The sequence below is a fragment of the Balaenoptera physalus genome (genome assembly GCF_965194825.1).
Source record: "Balaenoptera physalus genome assembly, contig: HAP1_SCAFFOLD_601, whole genome shotgun sequence".
Taxonomy (NCBI): Eukaryota; Metazoa; Chordata; class Mammalia; order Artiodactyla; family Balaenopteridae; genus Balaenoptera; species Balaenoptera physalus.
This window is the reverse complement of record NW_028126143.1, coordinates 218,506-235,967: the sequence shown is the minus strand read 5'-3', so window position 1 is coordinate 235,967 and position 17,462 is coordinate 218,506. Positions and strand designations below refer to the sequence as shown.

Genomic DNA, 17,462 nt, shown 5'->3' with positions numbered 1-17,462 from the left:
TTATGCCACTGAGCACTGTAGCCAGTGATTTTAAGTGTACTAGATTATCTTCAGGTTGAAAAGAGCGTAAGCTGAAGAAATAAATGTCTACATCTTAACTAAAGGCAGGGGTCAAAACAACTTATGAATGGTTAGTTGGAAAATGCTTTAAGGCCCGACTATCAGAGCTGACTGAAAACATTTGAGTTAGGCAGAGTTGTAATGTTATGTGAACAGTGAGAAGTGTTACAAACACAGTAGCCATATATTTTAATTAAAACAGAGTTTATTAGCTTTTCTTTTAATATAAACATGAGGAAGAAAAACCACATAAGTTGTAGCATTCTTTTCAAAATAAAACTGCAATCAGTACTTGAATTTCCAAGCTCCAAACTCCATAAACAATATTTTTTGAGGTGGTAGATTGTAGTATTTTATATACCATAATTTATCATTTATGTCTCTGTCCCTTAAAAATGATGGAACCTGCAGCACTCAGTATAATGTGAAGCCTTGCTATAAAGAGAGAAAGTACTTCTGGCCCAGAAATGCTTTGTTTACAGGCAAAATTCCTAGGATTACATTTGAGAAGGTAGGAGGAGAAAGATTTCACATAGTTGAGAACACTTTTTTTTTTTTTTTTTTTTAATATTTCAAGTTTAGGTGACATCGTTACCAATCTCCAAAAAGACTGATTACTGGACCTCCCTGCCTTTTAAAGCCTGAGGTAAGGGTTCCTAAGGTTTATATGTTTCCTCTTACATAGAACTTGAAGTGAGACACCTACAGCCAGGTTAACACACAGGATAGAAAAGCTGTTTCGTATCACTTACTCTCCTGTCACTACTACTAGGGTCCAGTTCTTTTCAATTTATTACATGTGAATTAACACTGTTGTTCATAATTCCTTCACCAAATCTAGAAAAAAGAAACTTAGGTGATCAAGCAGGTAAGCAGCCCAGCCTTGCAAAGGACTATTTTAAAAAGAGGAGGGGAGGTATCCCCTCAAGTCTTAGTGCAATTTTAAGCTTTGATACTTGTAGAAGTATAAATGCCACAAACTTACGAAACATCATTTGAAAGTTTAATCGAATTTCTTCTAAACTCATTTAGTTTTGTAAATTTTAAACGTTAAGCGTTTATTGTTTTATTTTTTATTTTTTAAAATTTATGTATTTATTTATTTATGGCTGTGTTGGGTCTTCGTTTCTGTGCGAGGGCTTTCTCTAGTTGTGGCAAGTGGGGGCCACTCTTCATCGCGGTGCGCGGGCCTCTCATTATCGCGGCCTCTCTTGTTGCGGAGCACAGGCTCCAGACGCGCAGGCTCAGTAATTGTGGCTCACGGGCCTTCCCAAGCCAGGGCTCGAACCTGTGTCCCCAACAAGAGAGCCTGCGACAGTGAGAGGCCCGCGCACCGCGATGAAGAGTGGCCCCCGCTTGCCACAACTAGAGAAAGCCCTCACACAGAAACGACCCAACACGCCATTAAATAAATTAATTCATTTAAAAAAATAAAAAATAAAAAAATAAAAGCTTAATGTTTAAAATGTACAAAAGTAAATGAGTTTAGAAGAAATTCGATTAAAGTTTCAAGTGATGTTTTGCCAGTCTAGCATTTATACTTCTGCGACACTGTTCTGGAGTATCCAAGCACACTATATTAAAGCTTAAAATTGTTCTAAGACTTTTGGGACACCTTCTATTTCATCACCGGCTTGTTAATTACTGGACCACCATGTTGGCTGGAATTATGAAAATATCCTTTAACACAAGTACATAACAAAGAGGAAAATCATCACAAAATCAGAAGCACCATTATAGTTAACAAGAAATGCAGCACGGACCCAATAGAAGGAAATAACCTACTTTCTCTGTTTATGATCGCAAACATGCTAATATGCTAATAAGTACTGCCTGCAAAGAATTTGGATGACATGTGTTATTCAGCAGCTTTTTGGTTTAAATTGATTGCCAATAATGACTAGCAGCTTCAATGATATAGTAGGGAGGAAGAACCCTGCAAAACCTAACGATGCTACAACAGTCTGTTCCGAAGTTTGGCTTTATGAGTTGTTAGGAGTCCCATGTTTTTTTTTTGTTTTTTTTTTTGTGTTTTTTTTCTTTTTTGTTTTTTTTTCTTTTTTGTTTTTTTTTTGTTTTTTTGTTTTTTTTTCTTTTTTTGTTTTTTTACTTTTTTTTTTTTTTGGAGTCCCATTTTTTGATGGTAATACTGCACTGATTCTAAAGGAATATGCAGCAGTATGGGACAGTGAGGTAAGAAAAACATAGAAGTTATATAGCTAGTGTCTTTAAAGTCTAAAAATTTAAACTATTAATTAAAAAACCTCACATAGCTCACAGCTATCAGATATCTGTGCGTGGATTGGGAGCAGATATCTGTGCGTGGATTGGGAGCTTTTAGCTTTGGAGTGGTTTTTGTAACTCTGTTTACAATAAAAAGGACAGAAGAGCGTGTTACATTGACGAGGTCCCGTTCTTTCCTATGAGCATAATCTTCGCTTGTCCATGAGTCTCTTGAATTCAATGTCTTTCTTTAAGGTGAAAATACTAACTTTGCTGGTTTCTGAGCAGGAGAGGTGATATTTCTCCAGTCTTTGTTTCGAGGGGTTTATGATGTTACAACCCCTCACTTCTCCCTTAAGAGAGGATGGCATTGGAGCGCCGAATACCAATGAAATGATCAGCGCTGAAAGACCTTCTCATAGCAGCTCTACACACGTCTTTGTATTTGTCGTCACACAATCTGGAAATGGCCTAGGAAAGTCAATCAGGTAGAACATAGGTATAATTAGGGGGGAAAAAAATGTTCGGACCTTAAAAAAACAAAAAAAGCATCATTGATAAGCCACACATCTCCATTCGTTTAGATAAGTTCATAGTTACTGCTACTTTGGATAGCTGATATCTACACTAACTGACAGTTCCCTAAGGTAATAACCTTTAAGGGCTATGATTAGATTGCTGGGGCAAGGGGTAACTTGCCCTAATAACTTAGAGTTACTTAAAAATTGGCTTCCTAATGATAGGCTCCTAATAGCAATATCATCTGTTACCTACACACGTGATCCTTAAACGTAATGGACATACACTTGGGCAAAATCAGTGTTTACTCAGCTATTCAACTTCTCTTCAGTTTTCATTAGTTATTACATACTCTAAGAAAATTTTAATCAGGTAGGTATGTGCTGAAGGTAGGAGAGGTCTAATGACAAGCGCTGAAAGGTGCTATTTCACTTGCACATAAATTATGGTAGAAAAACATCTTATTCTAAAGTACCACCAAGGTACCACAGAAAGTATCAATTTTAAATGTGTTCATTTCAGTTGTGAATTTTGCTGTATACCCACCAAAAATCATAAGCCATAAGTATTACGTTGTTCCATGTACGTTACCATTTATATTAAAAACTCATGTACTTTCTACATCCAGTATCTGAATCCACATTATACCTTCCAAGTATAGGTCTCTCAGGTTAGCCACGGATGCTTTGTCTAATAAACTCATGGGACTGAACTGTGATACACACACACACACACACACACACACATACACACACACACACACACACGAACTGCAAGCTGAGTAAAAAACAGTTAAGAGGGAATTCCCTGGTGGCGCAGTGGTTAAGAATCCGCCTGCCAATGCAGGGGACACGGATTTGGGCCCTGGTCCGGGAAGATCCCACATGCCGAGGAGCAACTAAGCCCGTGCGCCACAACTACTGACCCTGCGCTCTAGAGCCCGTGCTCTGCAACAAGGGCAGCCACTGCAATGAGAAGCCTGCGCACCGCAATGAAGAGCAGCCCCCGCCCGCCGCAGCTAGAGAAAGCCCGCGTGCAGCAGCGAAGACCCAATGCAGCCATAAATAAATAAATACATTTATTTATTTATTAAAAATATCAAGACAGTAGAAATAGTCCAAAACATCAATTATTAAAAAAAAAACAGACAGTTAAGAGTGGTAAGTAGATTCTGTAGGTACATCTGATTAGGGATACAATTTTAAGAAATTATTCATGTATGGTTATATGTAAGTGTAGAGGTTCAAATGGAAAACCATTAAGAACAGATTAAATATGATTGAAAGTATTCTGAATTATGGTTACAGAAGAGACAATTTTTTTTTTTATAATGTGGGATCCCTGTATAAACCATAAAAGACACAGGAAATATGATGCCAACGGGTCAATAAGCTCTTCAAACTGTTAACAGCTTTCCATTTTCCTAATCACTGCTTAATATAATTTAGCTACAGGTGTGGCTTCGGTGGCTGACAGAAAACCCCAGTTAGTGATTTCACAGCCTTACCTCTAAGTTCTGTGCTCTTTCTTTGCTAAGAGGAGTGAATAGAACATTCAGGTTGTTGTCATCTGCTAAGGAGCGAAGGTCAAAGTAGTATTTGGCATACACACTGAAAGGAACATTAATATTAAACTGAAGTAGCTCCACGAAGTGCCTTTCCATCTCATTCCTGGGGGAGGAGGAGAAGACAAAACCAACACAGGACAATTTTAGTCAACTGGGCTATCTTCAAAAATACCATTCTGAGCTACTAGGATGGCTCTAAATACTGTTTTGAAACCAATAATGGCTACCCAGCTGGATTAATACCCTAATGTGCAAACAAGGTACAGCTATTTGTGGTCCTTTCTGCGTCCCAGCACTTTGAGTCTGGGACAAGGGGGAAGAGGTCATGGCCCTCTTATGCACTCATGCTGCTGACTCAGGGGCTCATTCTTCAGAGTTCCATTAGTGCAGCTGTACGATTCATGCTCCACACTCACTCACGAGGCCCCGCTCTAGTGATCAGTTGAAAGGAATGATGTATGCTGTTTATTAGCTCTGAAGAACTTGCAGACATTTTCACCGGGCTGATGACAGGAAGGGGCTTACTGAAGTAGAGACGAGCCAACAAAAGGAGTGGGCACATCACCACGGCAACAAATGGATCCATCGAGAGCCACTGCTATTATCTCTGAGGGGGGAAAACTCTTGAGGCAACAAGGATTCATCTCAAGTAAATAAATAAATAAGCTACATTCGATGGGAAAGGGAATCCCCCCATCCCCACCCCCACCCCGTGCATGGGGCTGTGTCAAAGGGCATAATACAAGTTTCTGTTCACCTTAAAACCTTACTAGGGTGAGTTGTCGTCACCATGACAGGACAGGATGCACTTTTTAAGCTTAGGAAGGCAGTAAGATTATGTCTCAGCTAGACTAAACCCACTTTACGATACGACCTCTGATAGAGCAGTTGTTGCCCCCGGTGTTAGGAGAGCAGCCCAGAATGTTCAGACCTACCGCCCCTTGCCAGGACAGACTGCACACGCCCACAGAGGGCGAATTCAATGAAGTGGGAAAGTAGAGTGCTGGGAGCAGGCTTCTGCTATATGACCATATCCAGCCATTTGCTTGCCAAATGTTTAAGTAAATAAATATAAAGTTAGAGTAAATCTTACCACTTTTCACAGCAATCACTTTAGAGAGTTGATTAGATAAAAATGATAAATACCCAAACAAACATGCAAGTGGCTTATTTTACAATACATTTGGTTTCTTGGTTTTCAAGTGTTAATATTTTATCCATTGGATAAATCAACAAATGCTCCATGTTCTCCTGTATGGAGAGCAGAGTATGAGCAGAAATGAGGTTTCTCATTTGTTGAACTTTAAACCTAACTGAACCTACTTCCAAAATTAATTTCCTGTTCATACGGCCAGAAGTCTATAGAAATGTAAATCAGATAATGTTTTGATAATCAGCTAATCAGGACTTAATTTACTACAGGAATAAATGCACTTCACTATCCCTTTTATATTTTCTCCACTAATACATTTTAATTGTGTGGAAATACAGTACTTCATAGGATTAACATGTCTATTAATAGAGCTTTAATCACTGAAGAAAAGCATTATGCCTACAGAATATGCATCTTCTGTGTTTTTTGCTGTTTGTAAATGGCTAGGTGGCTGAAGAGCCTACCACTTACAGGCGCAGCAAACTGTCTGAACAGCAGCTGCTCAGTTTAACTTACTCTTTTGAAGGGAAATATATATTTAACAAGACACAGAGATGTTAGAAAGTTTTAAGGAAAAGCTGATAGACAGCAATTTTTCAATTCAGACTCAAAATGAGACCATTACAAATAGTAGTCAACAGCAGAGGGATGAAACAAATGTGTATTAAACACTTTGTTGTAATGCTTTCCAACTCCCAAAGATCATAAACAAAAGCAGCCTATTATAAACATAACTCCTGGTGATTCTCCGTTCTACACAGAAAAGCGTTGTTTAGAATTAGTTTCTTCATAGCTGGACAGTGCCGCCAATGCTCCTGGGCTCAATGTCTATGAACACCCACACGTTTCCCTGCATGTTCTCGGATGTTGTACCTGGAACCAGAGCCCCAGTCAGCTCAGCTGCAGATTCTGAGAAAATTTCAGCTGCCATCATGGCAGGGATGGTGTTCACGATTACAAATTTTCCTTCCTTCAAGGGACCAGTTCAAAGACTGATGATAGTGTTGGTCAACGTCACTTTAGTTTCTGCAACTTCCAAAAGTACTTCTATTCATTTCAAATTCATTATCTGCTGTTCCACTGTTTGCTAAGATTGCTACCAGCAATATCACCACGACCACCTGGTTTACATGATCACCAAAGTGGGCATTTTCACCAAAAGCCACTTTGACAGCTACTGACAGTCACTGGTCCCTTCTCTTAGTCACAGCTTTCCTCGCTTCAGCTGTAAATATGCACTTTGGTAATTGTGAATTATCTAGGGTAAGGGGCAAAGGTAACAAAAACAAACTCTTGCCCCTGCCTGCCATCTTGATCGGCCGCTGCTGTCCAATATAATCAAGAGGTGTCCTTTCACATTTTCCTGAATGCCACCCACAAAGACAGGTTCACTGTCAAGCGGGCACTTCGAGAGTCTGCTGGAATTACCTCTCTGGCTCATCCTGCTTCCCACCCTTGGGGCCCTTCACCAGAGCCAGATTGGAAGCCTGGCGTTTCATGCCAATGTGAGCGTGCCATCTGTGAGGAGAACCTGCCTAGTTAACTCAAGGCCCCACAAAGTGCCGCTGTGTTTGCTGAGTGCCCTGGGTGAGGCCCCAGGGATGCTTCCCGGACGACCTGAGAGGTAGGTGTTTCCTAGCTCAGCAGACTTTAGGGGAGGAGACAGGAACACAGGGATCTGAAACCTTTATATGTGGCTACCTGTACATCATAGTTTCTGTAACAACAGAACCTCAGATAAAAAGGAGAAAAAGACCAGCAAAAGCAAATACACAATGTGTGACTCAGGTTGAAATTATAACCTGTCAGTAGTCTAGAGGCCCTAAGACCTTAACAGTGGCCACTTGCTTCAAAGACCAGGCATGTGCCCCTTAAAAATGGACTGGACCTGGTAGACAGCTTTAAGAAAGCTGTCAAGTTACTTACTGTACCATGTTGCTCTGGTAGTGAGCTTGTAAAATGTTTGGCAAAAACCACCAGAAAAATAATTTCAATTTCTCAAGCAGAATATTACAACAATAACACATCAAGACCTACCAATGAATGAGGGGAAATACAAATTGTTATACTACAGCTAGATAGAAAGAAGGCTGTAATTTTATGTCTATTTCAGCTCTCTGCACAAGGTAACCTTTCTTAAAATGTAACATTTCTTAAAAATGTAAACTTTATGAGAGCAAATGAGGTATTGGAAAATGGTTAGAAAGTTCACGGTAACCTTACAAACTCACATGTCCTCAACTGTAACGTCCTTGAGGATCTGGCAGTCGTCCACATTCCATACAGCCCGATCGTCCCAAAACTCGGAGGCAAGAAGAATGGCTCCCAAAACAATTCTTTTCCAGTTAGTGGGGCAAATGTCGATCTCAGCATAAGTTAAAAGCCTTTCTAAGTAAACCTGCAAAAGTAGAGCACTGATCTTTGATTTTCGTTCAGTTTAAGTGCTGTGATAAGAATTGTTAGGAATGACAGATTTCATCTCTTTTTGACACCCCTTTTATTCCTAGGTTCTACAAAGACTTTGCTCAGCCAAGCCAAGGCCAGAGGCCAGGTCACAGTTGTAAGTCAGATATTTCTGTGAGTCTGATATTTCTACTCTGCCCGTGTGAATTTCCAACCCAATTTTGGTCACAGGAATGAAAGGACATCTCAGCAAAGGGCATTCTAAAGACACGCATTGTATTATTACCTTCCCACTTGTCAAGGGCAGCACATACAGCCCAGTGTCGACTTCAACTGTTCAGTAAATGCTTGAGTGCCTATCACGTGCAATGTTAACTACAAGACTGGTGGTGGTTGCATGGCGATTTTACATAACGCTTGAGTGTGTAAAATTCTGGTAAGACTGAGCACATCTTTACCTTCTCTTCAGAGTCAGTCACCAGTCCTTTTGTGGCATGAACTTGAAGATAAAAACTGGTGGTCAAGAGAGCCTCCCAGTGGCTGCTGCGTGGCACAGCAGGACAGGCAGTACAAAGGGGCTTTACAACTGTCAAGTATTCCCATATTTTAGTGCCTTTTGAAGGAACACACATGCATACAAAGGGTAGTCCTTTTCATAGCCCCAATTTTTCACATCTCCATTATCATTTCATTATTCATTTCTGTCTTACATAATCTGCAGCTTAGTCAATTCTTTTGGTTTTAAGGTGGGAAGACCTGCCTGTGTCTGTATCCCTGGGGCTCCTCTAAACCTGCCGGTTTGTGAGATGATTTCATGGTTTCTTTTACATGTATCAAATGTCTACCCTACAAAGAACTGGATGGAGTTAACAGCTGAGCAAAGATTAGAGAGGTAAGCTGTGATTTGTTGTTACCTCTGTAGAAGAGTGTATATGCCATTTGACAAAAAGAAAAATGTCCAGTTTGAAAGAGTCTGTTTACTCTCTGAAGGGTTATCAGATTGACAGCTCAGATTCGCCCATGCCCTCCAAACTCTACTGTGTTTTCAAAGACGGGTATTGAGATTATATGTTCTTAGTGAAATTCGGCTCCCATTCCCCAAAGAACTCAGCACTCTCTAGTACCCTAAGAACGACTCTCCCCGCAAGGTTCAACTCTCTACTTTATGGGACTCATCAGAGGCACTGAAACGACACTGGCAATCTCTCAACTTCCTCTCACCTTTGTACTGGCAAACTTGGTACACGTGCTGATATTCATTTATCCCACTTGCCCTCCTGTCTCGGAGGAAGCGAGATTTCTTTCTTTTCACTGAAGCTAACTCTCCTATGAATGAAGTTGATCCCACCTCACTTCTGCAGAGCACTGTGCCCACAGTTAGTCTCCTTTTGAACAACTTCTCCCTGTCAGAGGCTTCCTCCAGTGTGAATGCTTCCATGTCCCCAGCCTGTCCCCCACTGCCCCTAGACGGCGTCCTCAGGCCTGAGGCCAGCTCCTCATCTCCCATCCTCTCCTTAACCCACTTCAGTCAGCCTCCTGCTGCTACCACTCTACAGAGACTACTCTTGCCGTGGTCACCGGTGCCTTCACACAAACAACCCAGAGCTCTTCGTCCCAGAGCTCCACTCCCCAGGCCTTCCCTCATAAATGAAAGAGCACTGCCACACGCCCAGTCGCTGAGACCAAAAACCTGCACTTGAGTGTATCCTGCTCCAATCTGTTAGGACTTCTTGTTATCTCTACCTTCACTGGTACCCTGACCGCTTTTCTGTCTGTCACTTCTGACTTGTATCGCTGCCACTGCCTAACTTCTCTGCCTCCCAACAGACTACAGTCTGTTCTCCCCAAAGCAGCCAGGAGAGCCTCTTAAATTAAGAGTACTTTATGCGCCTGCTCCAGATCTGCCAGAGGCTTCCCATCAAACAAATACCTTCTTCCCGTGGCCTGCAAGTTACGAGGCCCTGTGCGGTACGGCCTTGTCCTTCCGTGACCTCATCACCTATGCTCTTTCCCTCATTCCCCGCTCGGATCACAATGGCCACCTTGCTTTTCCTTGAACACACAGAACAAGTTCCTGTCTCAGAGCCTTGCACTTGTCCCCTCTGCCCGTAATGCCAGCGTACCTGATCTTCCTCAGTTCAGCCAGGTCCTGGGTTCAAACATTACCTCTTTAAAGAGGCTCTTCCTGAGCTTTCTAGTAAGCCCCTCTAATCACTTTATCCCTTTACCTTGCTTTCTCTTCATGGTTTTTACCACCACTTGAAATAGTCATCTTTTAAAAAACACTCATTAAAAAAAAAACACTTATACTTTGCTATACACCTGAAACTAACACAACACTGTAAATCAACTGTACTCCGATAAAAAAAAAAAAAAAAAAAAAATTTACGTCTTCCACACTTGCTCCATAAAGGCGAGAACTTTATTTATCCAACTTGTTCTCTCCTCCACCCCCCACATGTAGAAAAGTGACACAGAGTAGGTATTCAGTGACATGGTATTTATGACATGAGCAACTTCTTGGTAGCATTTAGCGTTTGGACCATACTCTCCTTCTTGAACCTCTCCTGGTGTCTCTTAGGGTTCTCTGCTGGGTTTCCTACCACTGTAGCCACTCCTCTGGGGATCTGTCCCTTAAGTGCTGACAGTCTCTAGTAGGATCTATCTTCTACCCACTTTTTATTTTACATACTTTCTCTGCATTTGAACAGCTACACTTAATTCCCTCCCTCTAGCTCAGATTCATGCTCCAATCCCATATATTCAAATGATTACTAGACACTGCCATTCTGCTGTCTCGCAGGTACATCAAGCTTAACTTGGCTACAAAGAAATGCCCCTCTTCCAACCCAAATACTCTCCTTCCTGCATTTCCTAGCTCTCCATATGCAAGCACCATTCCTGCCTCTCTCAAGCATGTGCTAAGCACTCCAAGTGGCCTGTAGCGCCAAGAAAAGGCCTGTGTCTGATCCAGTACCCACTGAGGGGTCTCTTTTCAAAAGGACAAGCCTCCTGTCCTAAATTCTGCCTTGATAGGAGCAGGCAGTGAGTGGCCTAAGTATTCCTTCCCTGCAGACCACGCAGCTGACTTTCCCCCCTACAGGTTTGCTATAGGGAGGAGTAAAACAATCCCAACTACCTCTCACTTGAATATGATTTATTATTCAAATGATAAAATCTTACCATAGGAATTAGGAATGGATGACAAAAAGGTCCTTACACAGCTGTAGCTTAGCAGGCTAACTAGAGTAAAGCCTTCTGAAGTCCTACTGGCACCCTAGTCCTGGGCAACTTCACATGCAGGCAGTAAGAGGACAGCAGGGATGGTTAACACCATTATCCATTATCCAAGGAACAGAGAACTGAGGGCAGTAGTTCTCAGTCAGGACACACATCAGAACTGCCTAGGCAGTGCAGTCTGGGACTCAGCTTCAAACTGCCCGGAACCTGTTTCTGCCTGTGGACCAGAGCGCTCAGTGATTGCCCCGCCCCACCACCACCACACGCGTCGTCTGTGTGTGCGTGTGTGCACTGTGCGTGCGTGTGTCCCCTCAGGTGTGGAAGGAGAAACCAGAAATCTCTCCTGCTGCCTTTAATAGCAATTGTTTTGTGATGAGAAAAGCAATGGCAACGTTTTAAATCATAATGATGATTAAAGCTCAAATGTGTATACTTTACTTTCTTTTGATAGGTTTCTCTTAATAAAGTTCTAATGATCGTTTCAGGAACCTACTTTCATTTGGGAAAAACAGGACCATACCATGTGTACAAGACAGAAATTTCTACAGATGCTTTATGAAAGAAAAAATATCTTACCAAAGTTACTACTGCACCTTCAGCAGTTAGCTGTGCGGCACTAGAAAGAGTATGAACAAATCCGTAAATGAATTTGTGTTCAGGATCATGCTCGAAGTATTCCTCTGGAATCTTTTCTCGCTGAAGGGAGAAAAAATGCAATTTAAGTATCCACGGAAGAAAAATACTTAAAAGTACCCTTAAGATAGCAGTCTTCACACTTGGGCCCACGTGCCCCTTAAAATAATTCTGATTGGGTGACATGTCTTGTAGTCTTTTAAATCTAAACAATGGGATCCTAAAATACCACAGTGATCCAGTACTCACCACCATTCATTAAAGAAAAATACAGGCACAACCGCAGAAAATTTATGTATTTCCACGTTCCTCCCCACAGAATTCTAACCAAATGTAAACTATTGGGTTGGCCAAAAAGTTCATTTGGTTTTAAGTAAAAATAAAAGACACAGTTTTCATTTTCACCAAGCATTTTATTGAACAATATATTCACTAACCAAACAAACTTTTTGGCCAACCCAATACTTTTAGGCTCAAAAGTCTTGCTGATCACCATATGTCATACTTTTCTGTAGTCAACTTTGAAAACACATTTCCAGTGTCCTGTAACCATAAGGCTCTAAGAATGTGCTGTCCTGTACAGCAGTCGCCAGCCACGTGTGGCCACAGAGCACCCGGAGAAGTGAATTTTAAAACTTTGTCATTTTAATTCGTTTAAAATGTAAACAGTTTTCTAATTTTCTTCTTAGAGGCCTTATCATATTAGGTTTATTTACAAATATTTATATTGTTTGATGCTATGGAACATCATCCTTTAAAAAGATACATTTTCTGTTACTTGGGTATGTTTACTTACCTGCTCACTATTCACACAAAGTGCAACTCGGTTCATATCCATCAACCCCTTATACAGCACGCCTTCGGGAAAATGACTAGACACAACATGGCGTGGGGAAGAAGACTTAAAGGAAGATGAATTTGACTTCGAGCTGGAGGAAGTAATTTTCTTCTAGTAATTAATTTCAAAGCAAATCAGCATGAAATAAACACAACTGTATAAGAGAAAAATACCACTTCAATAAAACTGACACTTACTGTGAGTGGATGTAATCTCTCATCAAAAATATCCAAGGATCTATCTGCAACTCTATAAAATAAGAATGTGCATTTAAAAAATTAATTCAGGACTTACTATCTTAGTAAAATATCGGCTAGGAGTAGAGAGAGGGGTAGAGGAAGCTTAACCTTCAACGAAGCAAACAGTTTTATAAATTCTTCTCCTGGATTCCACCCTTAGAAAGGTTTCCTGACCTATTTTTACTCAGCACATCAAGTTCTGTGAAACCTTTTCTACAACAACCAGCCAGAGTTGCCTCTATAAGCACTGACCCTCCCTAACAGGCAATGCTAGTAAACCAATATATTTTCACCCCTCTAACCTCACACTGGAATATGCAAGAACATTTTATGAAGCAGTGGTGGTGGGCAATAAATTCTTCTCACTTCAATCAATGTGAATATGAGATTCATGGTTTTTTCCCGTTTTTTTCTCTTTAGTTCTTTATATCCTTATTGTGTATTTCTTCTTGTCTCTTTTAAATAGTTTGAGTTAAAAATGTAATTGTCTTTTTATTTTAAAAGAAACCAGGCTTTTTAATTTAAAATTTCACCACACTAATACACTGCGCTCATTTGAACAGCGGTTCTCTAAATGTGGTCTGCAGGCCTCTGGGATTCTCCCCTATCCCCTCCTTCAGGAGGCCCAAGAGGTCAAAACTGCTTTTATAAGAATACTAAGACACTACCTGCCCTTCACATTGTGTGACATTTGCTATGGATGTATAAAAGCAAAAGTGGGTAAAACTGCTGGTTTCTGAGCATGAATCAAGGCAGTGGTACCAAACTGAATTAGAAGTCATTCAATTATTCACTGCCACTTGCAGTTAAAAAATCTGCTTGAAGAACATCCTTGATAAAAGAGTAAAAATTAATAGTGTTCTTAAACCTTGGTCCTTCTTTTTAATATTCTGAATAAGTGGAAAGTATGCATTAAGCACTTTTACATACTGAAATATGGCTGTGTTAAGGAAAAGCACTTGTGACTTGGCGGTAAGTCATTTTTTTCATAGAACACCATCTTTATTTGAAACACTTTTTTCATCGAACACCATCGTTATTTGAATGTACAACTGACACAGTCATTCTTTCAAAAATGAACAAAGTGAGCCTGTCACTTCAAGGAAAATAACTCTAAAGTTATTTGTTGCCAATGATAAAATTCAAGCCATCAAGCTAAAAATATCAGGAGTTTTGGAAAACTTCTACCTTCGATTGTGAACTTGACAACTTCTCAACACTTAAAAGACTTTTCTGGTAAGACTGGTGGTGATACTAACAAAAGTGAGTTTTTGACACTGTCTAAAGAAATGTGAACCAATACTTTCCAAATGACCAATGTATAATATTATAAAGTCAGGTACAGGTAAAAAGATCTACTCAGTATGCATGACAGATCAATGGGTATTAATTTAACATAGTATTTATTACAAGTTCATTGATATGATTTAGAATTCCATTTTAACTAATTTAAGAAACTAGCACATGCAGACTTTTGGTACAGTATCAAAGAATATACCAAATTATCTGAAGGCTTTAAAAATACACCTTTTTCCAACTATATATCTGCAAGCGGCTGGATCTTCTTCATATTGTTTCTTCAAAACAAATGACTGAAGACAGAATAGATATGAGAATCAGCTGTCTTCTATTGAGGAGATACTTTTCTCTCAATATTTTTTGTTGTGGAAAATAGTTATTTTTCATTAAAAAAAATGATTTATGTTGAACACTGGGGTTACCAATCAGGGGTGATTTCGTCCCCCAGGGGACTTCTGGCCATGGCTGGAGACAGTTTTGGTTGTCGTAATGTGGAGGGAAGAAGGTGCTACTGGCATCTAGTGAGTAGAGGCCAAGGGTGCTGCTATATATCCTATAACACACAGGACGACACCCCACAACAAAGCATTATCTAGCTCAAAATTTCAGTAGTGCTAAGGCACACCCTGTTTTAATATACAATGAATTTAATTTTTTAAATTCTCAATTTCAATTTCTAATACAGTAAATTATCAATATAACCCATATAAACAAATACTCTTTGGGATGCTCAGTAACCTAAGAATTAAGGGTCCTAAGAGAAAAATAAATGATTCACTTCTATATTGTAATAAAAGCACTCTAATAATAAAAGCTTATGCCAGTAACATCTATAGTTATTACCTAACACTAAACTTGATACCTTGTAAATTAATTAGCTGGAATAACAAGATAGGTTTCAAAAGAGCTCACCTGTTCTTGATGTGGTAATATATTGCTAAGGTCATACTGTGGAGGAAAAAAAATACATTGTCATCACTGATTTTTATCATATCAGGCCTGAAGACATTTTTAAAAAGGGGTTAGCAAGGAGGGAAGACCTTCCAGAGGCCCAGTGGCCCCGAAATCCTCGAATTCAGAACAGTACCACATGGGTGCTTTCCCCCTTGTTTTAGGTTCTTCAGCTTTTAGCAAAATTAGGAGACCCAAAATGCTAGATATGCTGTTAGAAGGCATGTTTTGGTTGATTATTATAATATATAAATTATTACATATGTCCCCTGTCATTTGTCCTTCTACCCACAAAACCTTCTGTCCTGTACAAGTTATATCTATCTATACACATGCTTAAATTTAAGCCATATAGTAGTTTGTGTGGGGGGGTGTGTGTGTGTGTGTGTGGTTGTTTTGTTAGCCCCTGCATTTCAGTTGATTTAGTTCGCTATCCACCTACCCATCCGTTTTCCATTATTTCCCTAAAAGTAAATAATAAAAGTGCTCTATACCAAAATGATTTCAAATCACTTTTACATAATTATTAGAAAATTTAATAGCAAAATTTTATAGCCACAAAACTGATGATAGGTCTAGCTATCCTGAAATAAGCAGTGCTAATAAGACAGCATAATACTACACAGTATCCTATTAATGACAGGTATTTCCAAATTATTTTAAATAAAGTATTAACGAACAGATAGATACAAGTCCTTAGGTAGTCTTTTTTAAGTTACTATATTCCTAAGTTATTCACAGATGTTGTATATTAGGCAACAAAGGGGTTCTCTGGTTAAGTTATATGCTCCCCTTTGTTCTCAGTGTCTAAAATGAAACTCAAAATAATTGAGGGAAGGCAAATCTGAATTTTAGAATAGGTCTATAGAATCTTAGCACTTGTATAAAGGCCTGTAACACCGTTAGCATCAAAGATGGATACTTCTATAGTGCTTCCAAGTTTCATCTTCAAATTGATTTTAAAATCACAGCATTAGAAGTTTTATGATGGAAAGGACCACTGAACCGTAGATGACATTTAATTAAACCACCCATTTTACAGATAAGGGAACCAAGGCTTAAAACTGACTTACCTAAGGTCCCACTAATTATCAGAAGCAGTTCTCTTTCTCCTGCCCTCTAACCAAATAGTGGCTCCCAAGCTCAGCTGCACACTGGGATCATCTGAGAAGCTTTAAAAACTGCCTGGCTTCTGCTTCAAGATGTTCTGATTTAACCGGCACTGGGTATGACTTGGGCATCAGGACTGTTTTTAAAGATCCCCAGATGACTGCAGCGTGCAGCAAAGTTTAGGGATGAATGAGTTAGGGTTAAGATCGGAGAATCACTCGGGATGCTTTTGTCCATATAATCATGCTTCACATCATTCCCCATCTTGTCAACAGGTGTGTGTGCGTGGGTGAGAGAGAGACAGACAGACAGACAGACACACAGACACTGTGTCTTGGAGGCGGGGGCAGGCGGGTGGACTTTGTGCATCCAGAAACATATATCTTGAAAAGTTGCATAAGTGATTCTAATAAGGCTCACCTACCCCACTGAGAACAGCTACCCCACTGAAAACTAACCCCATGATAAACATTTTCAAAATCATTCCTAAAAGCCAATTGGCCCTATTAATTTTCTCAGTAAACCTTTATTTCACCAATAATGAATGTGATGAATGATCATTTCTAAAACTTCATGAGAGCAAATTAAAATTTACTGTACTTCCAAAAATTAGACTAGGTCGGGAAAAAAAAGGATGAAACCTTCTTGTCTGAGCAAGGTAAATCTTTTTTTTTTTTTTTAATTTTATTTAATTTTACTTAATTTGGGATGCATGGGGTCTTTGTTACTGCGCGCGGGCTTTCTCTAGTTGCCAAGAGCGGGGGCTGCTCTTTGTCGTGGTGCGCGGCCTTCTCACTGTGGTGGCTTCTCTTGTTGCACGGCACGGGCTCTAGGTGCGTGGGCTTCAGTAGTTGCACACGGGCTCAGTAGTTGTGGCTCGCGGGCTCTACGGCACAGGCTCAGTAGTTGTGGCGCACGGGTTTAATTGCTCTGCGGCATGTGGGATCTTCCCAGACCAGGGCTCGAACCTGTGTCACCTGCGTTGGCAGGCAGATTCTTAAACCACTACACCACCAGGGAAGTCCCTGAGCAAGGTTTACTTTCAAAGTACTTTTGAATTATATACTGGACATCAGACTCTTTTGAATTCAAAAGAAGCTGCGACTCTAGCCAAAGTAGAGTGGTTTTTGTACCCACAGATTCAGTGTCTTGGCTGAAGAAAAACATTGAGTGATTATGTGATAAGTGCCCAAACTCAGGACTTTAGAGATGGGGCTCAGTTTTTGC

At 40.2% G+C, this 17,462-nt stretch overlaps 1 protein-coding gene across 1 annotated transcript in view; it reads right to left on the bottom strand.

Annotated features, from left to right (window-relative positions):
- Positions 1 to 1,844: 1,844 nt before the first annotated feature.
- Positions 1,845 to 17,462, bottom strand: part of LOC309653568 (cyclin-Y-like protein 1) — a 34,361-nt gene continuing 18,743 nt past the window's right edge. Inside the window, exons 5-10 of the mRNA XM_082478479.1 lie at positions 15,087 to 15,122; positions 12,834 to 12,885; positions 11,742 to 11,861; positions 7,754 to 7,920; positions 4,310 to 4,472; positions 1,845 to 2,754 (exon numbers count right to left, since the gene is read on the bottom strand). Coding sequence (XP_082334605.1) covers positions 2,638 to 2,754; positions 4,310 to 4,472; positions 7,754 to 7,920; positions 11,742 to 11,861; positions 12,834 to 12,885; positions 15,087 to 15,122 — 655 coding nt within the window. The 3' untranslated portion in view covers positions 1,845 to 2,637. The remainder of the gene's footprint in view (positions 2,755 to 4,309; positions 4,473 to 7,753; positions 7,921 to 11,741; positions 11,862 to 12,833; positions 12,886 to 15,086; positions 15,123 to 17,462) is intronic.